At 43.3% G+C, this 14,022-nt stretch overlaps 1 protein-coding gene across 1 annotated transcript in view; it reads left to right on the forward strand.

Moving 5' to 3' along the window:
- The window catches only part of LOC308307311 (chondroitin sulfate synthase 2-like), a 29,995-nt gene extending 17,641 nt beyond the window's left edge, over positions 1-12,354 (forward strand). Inside the window, exons 4-8 of the mRNA XM_080752502.1 lie at positions 2,330-2,512; positions 5,240-5,523; positions 9,135-9,363; positions 10,276-10,626; positions 11,559-12,354. Of these exons, the coding sequence (XP_080608628.1) occupies positions 2,330-2,512; positions 5,240-5,523; positions 9,135-9,363; positions 10,276-10,626; positions 11,559-11,957 (1,446 nt within the window). The 3' untranslated portion in view covers positions 11,958-12,354. The remainder of the gene's footprint in view (positions 1-2,329; positions 2,513-5,239; positions 5,524-9,134; positions 9,364-10,275; positions 10,627-11,558) is intronic.
- Positions 12,355-14,022: the final 1,668 nt, after the last annotated feature.

The following is a 14,022-nucleotide window of genomic DNA, read 5'->3' on the forward strand; positions in this document are numbered from 1 at the left end:
ATGCACTGGGATCAATTCACCTTTTATTTGCCGAGCTGCATATCCGGTACCACTTAAACCCTCTATTGTTAAAACGTATTTATAATATACTTACTTGATGCAGCCTTTTTATAGCCTATCTACAAGCTCACCAAGTGTCGCGTCACGACGCGTTTTGAGCTTGTAGATCGGCTGTTTTTTGGCAAGTGTTTCCGCCCCAGGATAATGGATTTTGACTATCACGATAATATCGTAAATCGAGATTTATTTTGTCACAATAATTTGTGATATGACATTTTCATATCGTCCCATCCCTATGTCCAGATCTAAATGGGTTAAGTTGTATTTATCCCACCCCTGGCTGTGCTTGCAGAGCCAACAGAACACAGAGGCATCTATTTAGCTGGAAAGGCCCAGCAATGACAGGCATGTACAGTATCTACTGCTGATAATGTGACTCCAGGAACGTCAGGGTTTATATTTAGACGCGCGACGGCGTTGCACTTCTGAAAATAGCTCGATTATTAATGCGAGTTGTGTGCTGCGTTAGTAAGCTTGAAAAATGAAAATCGGTTATTTCCGGTGAGAAACGTCTACGCATTGCTAACCAACGTAGCTGAGTGGTTAAAGGGGCACTCCACCAACTTTTCAACCTATGTTCATATAATTGATCCTCACTAAAAATAGCTTTTCTTTTTTTTTTTTTTTTTTTTTTTTTTTCAGAGGAGGACTGTGGGCAGGTCAGAAACCCATAGTCTTGTGACATCATCGATTGCCAATCCAGTTTATAGAAACTGCAGGCTTTCTATTCCTGAAAAGTTGCAATTTTAAAGTGGAAGCCATTGTTCTCGCGATAATAAAAATCTTTTTTTTTTTTTTTCAAAAATATTGATAATTTTTTTTTTTGGGAAAATGATGATGTCACAAGACTATGGATTCTGAACTTCCCACAGCTCTCCTAGGAGACTTGGACTAAGTAGAAAAAAATTGTGATATTTTATCATGACCATTAGTGAGGACCTATTATATGAAGACAGGTTGAAAATTGGTGAACTACTCCTTTAAGAGAGGTCGTCTGGTAATCTGGAGTACAGTACGGCTGGGCAATTAAACTATATTTAACTTATCTCCATATCAAAACCTTTTTGTGTTCTTTCGTAAACTAAAGTATCAAAGTTGCAGATCTGCAAGCTTGAAACACGGTGTGAAGCACCATGTTTTGAGCTTGTAGATCTGCTAATTTTGCTATTTTTGAATGTGATGTGAATCCTGATAAGTAACAGTTTTGGACATAATGAGGACTTTCTACCAGTCAGAGACAATAAATAAAATGTATTGAAACAGATATTTAAAACAATAACGACTTATTCTTGCTCATGTAGGTTTATCAAATAATTGAGAATTATTTGAATCGATTATAGTACTTTTTCAATTTCAATGAATCAACATGAACTGACTAAGTCGATTACTCTGGTGTAGACTGATCTATATAAACAGTTTTATCTTAGGTCTGATTTACTAAGAAAAGAGGGTTTAAATCATTAATAAGGTCTACAAACAAACATGCAACAAGTCATAAATGAAGCTTCACAAGTGCTACTGTAAAGATGGCAAGCTGTTGGCAAACCTTAATGAGACAGACTGACCTTCCGGCTCCACGCAGTGATTAGACATTTTGTAATATCTTTTAACCCATTTAGGCCTGAACACATTATGACGCAATATTTTATGCTTTAAATATGAACAAATAGAGATATACAAGCTCGCAGCGCGGCACTTCGAGCTTGTAGATCTGCTATTTTTGAAAAATCTTGAAAATTAGAATTTTCACCCGATTCTATATCTATTTTGAATCCTTCTAAGATTTTTGGAAAAAAACTATGTTTCTATGTCAGCAATCTGGCCAGCCATCGTCAAAGAAAGCGTCCTTTTCACTTAACTGGAGCTCAGCTAGTCTGTTTTTGAGAGACTACTATGTCAGTGGTTCTCAAACCTTTTCATGTGAAGGACCCCCAAAATGATATTTATTTGGCCACGGACCCCCATCTCAAAATATTTAGTTCCAGGGAGGGACCCCCCAGAAGCAAAATTTTAGTCACAAACGTTCGCTTTGAAAACACATAATATTCAAAGATTTGCACTCATTTTCACGACTTTTTCCAAAAATAGCAGATCTACAAGCTCGCAGCGCGGCACTCGGTGCCGCGCTGTGAGCTTGTATATCTGCTATTTTTCCACTGGTTAAAGCATTCAATAATTCTAGGCCCTAAATGGGTTAACTATTGAAAAATAGCAGATCTACAAGCTATGCCAGATAGATTTAGATTGGATTTGTTCTTTTCTCCTCCAGGGGCTTCGGTATCATCACCACAAGCTGGACAAGGACGCTGACCTCGGCCAGGAGGAGAGCGTGCAGTTTGAGGACGCCCTGACCGTCCACCCCGTGGCTGACCCGGAGCAGATGTACCGACTGCACCGGCACTTCAGTGAGGCCGAACTGCAGCGGACCTACCAAGAGATCGCCAAGCTGCAGGTAACAAATGGAATAAACTCCCTGTCGCACTTAGAACAACGGACTCACTCGCTAGCTTTCGCCGTGGACTGAAGACCCACCTTTTCAGACTCCACCAAAACCCTTAGCACTACTGGAAATCAATGTCCATACATGAAGCTAGTTAGCATTTGTTTTTTTTAGGTTTTTAGAAAGCTTTTTTATTATTTTATTTAACCTTTTTTATTATTTTATTTTTCTTTACAGATGATACTGTTTTTCTAGATAGATATTCATTTGCATGTGTTATATTGCTGTTGATGTACTGACATTTGTTTATTATTGTGATATTTGATCTGCTTATTGTAAGTCGCTTTGGATTAAAAGCGTCTGCTAAATGCCTAAACTGTAAACTGTAAATGGCCTCGCGTGGATAGTAGGGCATTCATGAATAGAGATGTTTAGTATTCGAATTATTCGACCTCAAAGTATTCGAATAGTCAAATATTTGAAAGGACTGGCCAAACTGTCAAATATTAAGTAAGCAAGAGGCGAACATTCACAACGTTTATCTGCGGAACCGAGTCACATTAAATGTAATACCTACAATTCCAAGTGCTTGTCAGGGTGGGGGTCCCCTAGTTCAAATATGTTTATTTTGGGGGTCACGGCCTAAAAAGGTTTGAGAACACCTGGCATTAACAAATTCATCCACCAGGGGCATTGACAACTCATATGACTTACCATCTAGCCAAGCTTTATAAACTATATATTTTTTAAAGAGAAAACAAAATAAAAATAAGCGAATATTCGACATCGGTGAACAACATCGAATAGTGACTTGATATTCGAATATTCGATTATTTGGTGAATGCCCTAGTGGACAGACTGTTGCCTCACACAAGTTTCAAATGCTCTCTGGTCATGCAGTCTGGAGCAATGGAATCTCTGATCGTGATCAAGCGATAAAGCGGATGTAATGCGGATGATTGCCCAAATTATCCTAATATAAATGAAAATCATCTAAGCATATACAGTATATCTTCAATGTAAAGATATTTGAAAATAAACTTTCCGTGAACGGAAATGCCAGCTTCCTCTCTGGATTTGCTGAATTAACACATTTTGCTGGGGTCGCGAAAAACAAAACAAAAACATAGCCGCGGCTGACCATCGCGGCCCAGTGTAGCGGTGAAAAAGAGCGGATCTCGGCCTTCTCGGCGTAGGAGTCAATGGAGAATGGACGCTTCATGATGCTGGCGGCCGAGTTGCATGATGGGATATGTAGTGTTTTTGTTTCCGCTACCGCAGGTAATCAGGTAAGACGTCCCCAGACGTCTTTCAGGTGAATTGGCTACCATTCACCTTTGATCCTAAGACACATGGCTACCAATGTGTTAGTATGTGTTTTGCGGAGTGACACTTTAACCCATTTAGGACAGGAACTATACCTTTCAGGACAGGAACCCATTTGGGGTTCTCGTTGCTATGTACAGTAGGCCTATATAGCAACATATCGTCACTGTTGGGCAGAAACCTTGTATATCCAAGTTTCAAATTTGCATGCTTTTTTCGTAAAGTAAATCCCTGCTTCATCATACAAGATTGTCGCACAAAACTAGTGCGACAGATCTACAATAATAATGCAACAGATCTACAAGCACACAAGCCTCGACGGCTATTTTCACTATTTTAAATAATTTTGAAAATGATAAAATACAAAACGAACGGTTTTGGACATGCAAGGTTTCCACTAGGGATGGGTATCGTCTGCGATACTTTTAATGGTATCGATCCATAATGTCGATACTATATCGAGTATCGGTTCACGTAAAAACGAACCTTGTTTCGATACTTTTGAACAATAATAATAATAATAATAATAATAAAACTGCAACAGTATCAATAGCCTATCTGTAAAAAAGTATGTGTATATTCTATTGTAGACAAACAAATGAATTAATTATACAATAGCAGCCATAACAGTAATAGTAGTCACATCAACTACTCTACTAGGCCTACTTGACATGAAAATGGCTGAATAACTGGCTTAATAACCTATTGTGGTGTGTAAAATAGCCCATAGAAAAAAGGCAAATAAGAATTATAATAATAATAAATAAAAAGTATCGAAAATGGTATCGAAAAATGTATCGTTTCGATTCAAAGTTGAACGATACCCTTCCCTAGTTTCCACCTGATAACAACTAACTTCACTTCATCGACAATGGATGAAGTGCCTCCTCCTTTTTTTTTTCTTTAAAGGTGATACACCATGAAAATTCACTTTTCCTATTTTAAAACCTTTTTTTGGGGTCCCACTAGCACCTTCTATCCTCACAAAGTCCCATTTCTGACCGTCGTGTCTTTCTCTGGTTTTGAGAAGGCGAAGGTTAAAAGTATCCCACGGGTTCTCAAAACAGGCTGTCCAGATTTGCTGCCGATTGTGACGTCATCTGCCGATTGTGACGTCATCACAAAAAAAAAAAAAATCAAAAACCTTTTTTTTTTCAAAAAAATGTTTTTTTTTAAAACATTTTTTTTTGAAAAAGGATTTTGGGGGGGTGGCGCAGTTCAGGCCAAAGGTGGTACTGCAGCTGAAAATGCTCTGAGAGCCATTCAAAAATGAGAGGCTCTCTATTCAGGAGTGGTAATTTAGCCTCAAACCTTTTGAAAAACGTTTTTGGGACATAAACAATATGACATAACTACTTTTTAAATGCATGGTGTATCACCTTTAACCCTTTCGGCTCACATCTCCAAACACAGGAGGAAATCAAGAACGTGAGCGTGGTGGCCTTCGATGGCAACCGGACCGCCCAGTGGCCCGTGGGCGTCAACCCGCCCTTCGAGCCCAAGTCGCGCTTCGAGGTGCTGCGCTGGGAGTACTTCACGGAGGAGCAGATCTACGCGTGCGCCGACAGCGCGCCCAAGTGCGAGCTGCAGGGGGCCGACAAGCTGGACGTGGCCGACATCATCGAGGTGGCCATGGGCGAGCTCAACAAGAAGTACGAACCCGTGCTCCGTCTGAAGAAGCAGCAGCTCATCAATGGGTAATAATAAATATAATTATAACTTTATTCATATAGCACGTTTTAAAACACGAGTTAAAACACGAGGCTGCAAAAAAAATTCAAAAAAATAGCCAAAAAGACGTCTGGAAACGTCTTAACATCAGTTGTGGCACTCCTGGCGTTTCTACCAATAAATAATAATCAATATTATTATTTTATCGCCAGATTAGCAAAAAACACTACATTACCCATAAGCCTCAGCGGCGCACGCTGATGACGTGCGCTGGTGACGCGCATAGCGGTGGTAAACAGAGGCTCATACTAGCTCCATGTTATGTGAACGGGGCCTATCCGCAATGATGTCTCGATGGAGTGACTCGGTTACACAATGACTTGGATTATACAAGACCACGTTAACGTTATGATGCGGGACCATCACCCGAGCCGATGTAGGCACGCACGTCGCGCGCACAAGCGCCCCGGTGAGTTCCATTAACCCTATGTGTTAAGTGGTGAACAGCAGTTGGAACATACAGTATATGGTAGGTAAGGTAAAACAAACCATACAGGTTTAAAAAGCCTATGAAAATAACATAGTTGGCAAGTAATTCACTTCTGACAAACGATAAAACACATTTTAGTAAATTAAAAGGAAACCGAAAGAACTTTGGTCTCAGTGCAGATATAAACGGATACAAACTCAAGGCTTTCCTAAACCGATTTTCAAAATATGACGGAGAATTAGATTTTCTGATTGCCATGGATAGGGCGTTCCATAGCCCAGTGGTTCTCAAAGTGCATTTTTGGGACTCTCTAGGTTCCTTTATGAGGATCTAAATTGACCCTTGCAAGTCTGTAACTTTGACAGTGTACAAATGGAACAAAATGGACCCGTTAGGGTCCATTTGGTTCCATTTGTACACTGTCAAAGTTGAGGGGAGACCTTCAAATTTTAAAGTTTGAGAACCACTGCCATAGCCTATCCACCTCTTTCCGCGGGAATTTACTGGAGAATGTTTTGCACCACACTGCACCACACTTCCGGTTAACAGCAGACATACAAGCTCACGGCGCGTCGCAGATGCAGCCGTTGTGAGCTTGTAGATCACACTCGGCTGCGGCGCCGGAAGCTCCGTCCAATTTCTGCGCAATGCACAATGGGATGTTGGAAACTTGTGGATAGGAGCTCGTGCGTCAAAAGCCTGATCACCCTTTGTGACGTCTTTTGGGGACCCTCAGAGGACCTCAGGCTGCGGGGTGGGTTATAGGGAGGCAGCAGGTCCGTAATGTACTGGGGGGGGCAAGAACATCTGGGGCCCTAAAATATAGTAAAAGTATCTTAACCCATTTAGGCCTGAACACATTATGACGCAATATCTTATGCTTTAAATATAAAAAAAATAGCAGATATACAAGCTCACAGCGCGGCACCGAGTGCCGCGCTGCAAGCTTGTAGATCTGCTATTTTTGAAAAATCGTGACATTTTGAATTTTGACCCGATTCTATAACTGTCTTTTGAATCCTGAAGATTTTTGGAAAAAACGTAAGCAATTTACCCCGAGTGAGAGGACATTATGCTCTCATAATGTCCGCAGTGAGGGTGTTATCGGACAAGGCGCAGCCGAGTCCGATAACACCCTCACTCAGGACATTATGAGAGCATAATGTCCGACCCCGAGTGGTAAATAGCTTTTCTACCACTTTTTCCCGTATACATGAAAGAAAACACATAGTTGTAACTTGCAAGGATCTTAAGTTACAATCATTATTGCCTATAAAACTTCCGCGAGACAGCAGATAGTTCCACCAACAACATCTTCTACTCACCAACAGATGGCGCCAACTCCATACTAATCCATGCGTCTAGCTTACAGCTAAGCTAACGTCAGTTAAAAGCACCGTTCCGGCCGTAAATAGAGGCTGTTCGCTTCCAGAAAGGCATAGGTTCAGAGAAAAGGGGCTTTAAAGTTGGCGGATTGCATTGGATCCAAATAAATCGGCGACGATAGTACGCACGTTAGTAAACATAGGACCGCTGCGACCTTCATTTGTTGGTTGGGGGAACTACCTCCTGAAGTCCCCGGATGTACACTGAGGCGCATTGATCTCGGACAAGTCTTTGCGGCAGTTGTCCTCTCATAACCTCCGGAATTTAGCCAATCAGAATCCAGTATTTGAACACGTGACTCGAAAAAGTGGTAGAACTAGGTTTCTATGTCAGCAATCTGGCCAGCCATCGTCAAAGAAAAGGTCCTTTTCACTTAACTGGAGCTCAGTTAGTCTGTTCTTGAGAGACTACTATGTCAGAGGATTTTTCATGTGAAGGACCCCCAAAATGATATTTATTTGGCCACGGACCCCCATCTCAAAATATCTAGTTCCAGGGACCACCCAGAAGCAAAATTTGAGTTACAAACGTTCGCTTTGAAAATACATATATTCAAAGATTTGCACACATTTTCACGACTTTTTCAAAAAATAGCAGATCTACAAGCTCACAGTGTGGCACCGAGTGCCGCACAGCGAGCTTGTAGATCTTCAAAGTCTTTGAATATTTTGACCCGGTTCTATGAATATCTTCTAAATCCTTCTAAGTCAGTGGTTCTCAAACGCTTCCATGTCAAGGACCTCCAAAAATTACATGTAATTCACCCTTTGTCAGGTCCCGCCTGTTGTCTCGCCCCTCTTCACACCCATTGGTTGCTGTGTCTTGGTGGGACACTCGGTGGGACACTCCATCCGCTTCATTCAGTTGCTTTGTATTGTTATTCTGTGTGTTCAATTCTAATCTCAGACTTGATTCCAGTAAAAAGGAGCCTCTCAGGTTCAGTATAGTGACTCAGCATGTTTTTAAATGTTTTTATTCCTCCAAAAATTATCTTTTAGCAAATTCAACATAAAAAAGGCGGAACCAGGGCGGGACAAGGCAGATAGAGCCTGCTGGTTGGTCAGTCAGGGACCAACCAGAAGGCTAACAAAGGGTGAATTGCCCGCGGACCCCCATATCAAAATATGTTGTCCCAGGGACCCCCTGTAGCAAAGATTTGAGTTACAAAAGATTTCTTTGAAAATGATGTATTCAAAGATTTGCACACATTTTCACGATTTTTCAAAAAATAGCAGATCTACAAGCTTGCAGTGCCACGCTGCGAGCTTGTATATCTTCTATTTTTCAATAGCTAAAGCAGGGGTCTTCAACGTTTTCAGGCCAAGGACCCCTTAGTCGAGAGAGAGATGAAGCAGGGACCCCCACAACCTGTTCATAGATTCCATATAGTTTCATCGATTGACAGCACAATCATCAGTGTATTTTATTCAGATATTTAACCACTTGAACCGTCAATACTTAATAAACTTTACCTTTCACTCTGTACTTAGTCTGCTCTTTTACCCCCTATACATCGAACCTCTTTGCCGAAAATAGCCGATCTACAAGCTCACAACGCCTCGCAGCGCGAGGCGTTGTGAGCTTGTAGATCTGCTATTTTTGGCAACAGTTCTCAGAATATGGACACTAGGGTTGAAGTTGTTAATATATAAAGGATTGGAAGATTTAGTGAAGATGTAGTAACTCTGAGGACCCCCTGTTGAAGACCCCTGAGCTAAAGCATCAACTAACTGTGTTCAAATCCGTTCCCGAAACCACCAGGTACCGGCGCTTCGACCCCACGCGGGGCATGGAGTACACCCTGGACCTGCAGCTGGAGGTGGTGAACCAGAAGGGCCACAGCCGCTCCGTCACCAAGCGCGTGCACCTGGTGCGCCCGCTGTCGCGCATCGAGATCATCCCCATGCCCTACGTCACCGAGGCCACGCGCATCCACGTCATCATCCCGCTGACGCTGCAGGACCGCCCCTACGTCGACCGCTTCCTGGAGGTGTGTGATGGAAAATGTTACGCCATAACTAATGGAGGTTATACCGCCACGGCTTTTTTCCTATCGTAAATTATTTGCCTGGTTTTCGGCCGCACGTGCCCATTGTGTCCGCGAGGGGCGGAATGGCTTTTCTTTCACACAGAGAAGAAAAAATCACACCCAATGTGAAGTGAGCGGTGGTCGTGCTTGCATAACGTCTTCAGATTAGGATTTGAGTCTAGGATGTACAGGCTATGCTACACACACACACGTTTTGCTATGGCAAAACGCTGAGGAAAAAGGCTACAGACATACGACATATGACATCACTAGACAAACATGATGCTACGTACACACATTTTACTATGGCAAAGCGCAGAGGAAAAAGGCTACAGACACACGCACAGCCACGTATAGGTGCGGATTACCACCGCTCAAAAATACAACAGCGATGATCCCTGTGTAAGTTATGTTCCATAGTAAACAGGCCGTTTTGACCAAACGCACGATATGGAGCCAGGCAGGATGAATACAATTCAATGGCCGATCGGAAGTTGCTGGAAGTGTACCATCTTTATTAGGAGGATTCAGCAGAGCAACAGCATTCACAGCCTCAGAACTCTGGCCTTGGTGACCAGAGCTTGAGCCCCAGTTTCAGACAGTGCTTATAGTCCACTCTAACAGAGATGCTACTCTAAATGGTCATATCACTAAAGAAAAGGGCGACACACAAATGTACAGATTTGCTGGCTGACAGATTGAGAGTGTAAGCATTGAGGAGTCAGCTCAGCTGTTAGATTGACAGCTGCGTTAGAAATTGGCACATTGACGTGAAAGCTTGCCGACAAGACCTTTAAATGAGATTGAATTGGAAGGAAACAACGATACCTATAATTGGCAATCTGTTTGGCGTTCTAAAATCTCTTATTCCAGGTGTTCGCCTCCAACGCCTTCGAGACGAGCGAGAACGCCGTGCTGACGCTGCTGTTCATCTACGACCCGGTGGAGGCGCAGCAGGTCAACCGCAACGACATCTTCGCCGCCGTCAAGGCGCAGATCGCGGCGTACGAGCGCAAGTACCCGGCCGTGAAGATCCCCTGGATCAGCGTGAAGACGGAGGCGCCGTCGCAGATCAAGTTCATGGACATCATCTCCAAGAAGCACCCGGTGGACACGCTCCTCTTCCTGGCCAACGTCGACACCAACGTCAACTCAGAGTTCCTCAACCGCTGCCGCATGAACTCCATCAACAACTGGCAGGTGTTCTTCCCCGTGCACTTCCAGGTAGGGCTGTCACAATGATTACATAATCGTCTAATCTCAATTATTTGACATAATCGTGATTATTTTTCATAATCGTCATAATCGTTTTTGACATAATCGTGATTATTTTTCATAATCGTCATAATCGTTTCCACGTTGAAAAATGTTCATATATTTTTTTTAAAGTAAAAAATTGTGGAAATCGCAGATCTACAAGCTCACAACGCATCGCATCGCGACGCGTTGTGAGCTTGTAGATCGGCTATTTCCACTATCAATGTTCTTTTTAAAGTGTAAAGTTGTCAAACATGTCAGTCATTTCTTTGTATATTTAGGTTATGTGTCATATCTGCCATGTGCAACTTCAAAGCCTACAAGCCAAACAGAGATGTAATTGTCAACGACAAAAACACACTTAAATCGTTAATCGCAATTATTTGAGGGACAAATAATCGTCATGTAAAATGTCATAATGGTGACGGCCCTACTTCCAGGTGGGGCTGCTTGTCACCATCGTGACATTGTACTTGACCATTTATTGTCATACAAATAATTCAGCCTTTGTCAAGTCTCCGTGGATTAAAAGTTCTCAATCGTCATGAATGATTTCAGAAGGGTTCCCACAGTCATGACATTCCTGGAAATACTTTTGAAATGAGAAACTGTTCATCTATTCATGGGTTCAATTTGTAGTCCTACCGTGGCCGTGTTTCACTTGTCTGATTGGCATAGAATTAATGTTCTACACCAATCAGAACAACTGTGTTGGTCCTCAATATGGCCGCTGTAGGACTACAAATTGAACACCATGAATAGCTGCCCTTGCCAGCAAATCCGAGTGTTTTCATGTGCCTTTGAAAAATCCTAGAATTTCATGCGTTGCGATGCATAATACAGGGGACCTACTGTACTCCTGTACTAACAACGAGGTACTGCTACTACTCTACTTTCAGGACTACAACCCAGACGTGGCCTACCACAACCAGCAGCCGCCGGCCGCCATCGACCTGGTGCGCGACGCCGGCCGCTTCGACCGCCACTCCTTCGAGGAGGCGTGCTTCTACAACCAGGACTACATGTCGACGCGCGCGCGCATGGCCGCCGACGTGCAGGAGAACGAGGAGCTGCTGGAGACGCTGGACGTCTACGACGTGTTCGTCAGGTACTCGCCGCTGCACGTGTTCCGCGCGGTGGAGCCCGCGCTGCACCAGCGCTACCGCCACCAGGCGTGCAACCCGCGGCTCGCCGAGGAGCTCTACCACCGCTGCGTGCAGAGCAACCTGGAGGGCCTGGGCGCCCGCTCGCAGCTCGCCATGCTGCTGTTCGAACAGGAGCAAGGAAACAGCACTTGAAAACGCACACGGCGCGGCCCTCGCGAGACTCTTCGTTTTCCCGCCACATGCGTTAGATCGCATCGGAGTCATTCCAACTATACCTTGATGTTTAGCCGTTTGGTTCTAGAACCAAAAGTTACTTTGGTGGAAAGTGGGGCACACAGACTGAGGCCCCCTTTCCACCAAAATAACTTCTGGTTCAAGATTCTTATGAATAATACACGTTCCGGGGTTCCCGGAGGAAGTCCGCCTCTCAAGGTGGAATTCCACCCCGAACCCCGGAATGTCTATTATTCATACACGGGACGTCTGTAAAAAAATTAAACAGAAGGCAACCCTTCCCGGAAATTCTGAAGCACGCTTCCTTCCTTCCGCGTGCGTCACAGAAGGGGACGTTCGCTAGGCCAATCCGAGGCGGGACTCCCTCTTTCTCAGAGGCACTTTGCTTTGGCAATGCAAACGTTTGTTTCCTCCTGCCAATAAAGCTGCTTTGAAAACGAGAGGAGAGATCCGAGCACTCCAAAAAGTTAAAGGAGGAGGACGGACGGACGTAAAAACAGGGTACTTTTATTTCATTACAGAATGTTAAAAGCCGTCATGACTTGAATTTAAGTCTCGGAAAAAAGACACGCTGTGATTGGCCAGGCAGTCACTTTGGAGTGTCAGCGTGCCTTCCGCATTTCCGCCTTCCCTTTTTTACAGATCGCTCCAATGAACTGCAGCGGCAAATGCGGTATCTAGGTTTTTATATAGTTCTGTGTGTGCGTGTTACTATACTTGTGAGGACCAAATGTACCCCACGAGTAGCCTACGGTAGAATTTTGAGATGGAGAGTTGGCCTTAGGATGAGGCAAATATGCAGATTGTATTATTGCTGTGGTTGGGGGGGTTCAGGATCAGACATTTAGAGGGTTAGGTTTTAGGGGTAAGAGTTTTGCCTGATTTACACTTGGTTGCCCTGCCCGGTGTGTCAAGTACAGTACAATCTACAGTACAAGCTGTTGTGAGCTTGTAGATTTCGGGCTTTAGGGTAAAAGAAAAAAGGCAAAACATTTACAAGTGCCATTCATAATGTCCTTACAAGTATGGTAATACAAAGTCTGTGTGGTGTGTGTGTGTGTGTGTGTGTGTGCGTGTTGGGCAGAGTTCTACCTAGTGTGGAGAAATGAATGCAGTACATTCCGAATGAATCAATTTTCCGCTAATTGTTTACAATGTAACGTGTTGTCCAAGTCCATCCGTACGAAAGCGGAGCTGAGGAAACCAAGCAAGCGGGGTTTCCTTTTAGAACTTCTTCTCTGCTCCGCTGACAGATGGCTCAGATGGGAAACCGTGTTTTTTTTTCTATACACGACACCACCACAATCTGCATGCGTTTTTTTTTTTTACGACGTGCAGAGCTTTTGATGTTTTGCTCATTGTACAAGAGTACACGTATCAAAGCACATCTTGGTGCACGTGTCGTGTACTGTATGTGTATGTGCCTTATTCACATCTGTTTGCCATCTGCTGGATGGTGTTCTTCATTAGATTTCCTGGCCGTCCACGTTCAACATGTTAGGTCAGGGGTTTTCAAAGTGGGTGACGGGGCACCCCGGTGTGCCGCGATGGTATTCCAGGGGTGCCGGCGAGATCATTTGATAATATTTGGAATTCATTTGGACACTTGAAAAAATATCATTTAGTATCATTTTAAACTTATTTTCAGTCAGTTCTAACCAAAATGGCTATTATCTCAACGTTTTCCTCAACACAATCACTAAATTATCGTCACTGTCGGGGGCAGAAACCTCGTATCTCCAAGTTTCAAATGTGTACGTCTTTTGCCCTGCTTCATCATACAAGACCGTCACACAAAACCAGTGAAAACAGCTGATAGATCTGCTGTTTTCACTAGTTTATTACATTTTATAAATGATAAATACAAAACGAACGGTTTTGGACATACAAGGTTTCCACCCCACAACGACGATATGCTATAAATATAAGGTGCTGGGAGTGAAAATTATTATGTAGGGGTGCCTCGGATTAAAAAAATATTTATGGGGTGCCCTGAGACAAAAAAGTTTGGGAACCCCTGTGT

The sequence above is a fragment of the Nannobrachium achirus genome (assembly GCF_963921795.1).
Source record: "Nannobrachium achirus genome assembly, chromosome: 22".
In the NCBI taxonomy this organism is placed as follows: domain Eukaryota; kingdom Metazoa; phylum Chordata; class Actinopteri; order Myctophiformes; family Myctophidae; genus Nannobrachium; species Nannobrachium achirus.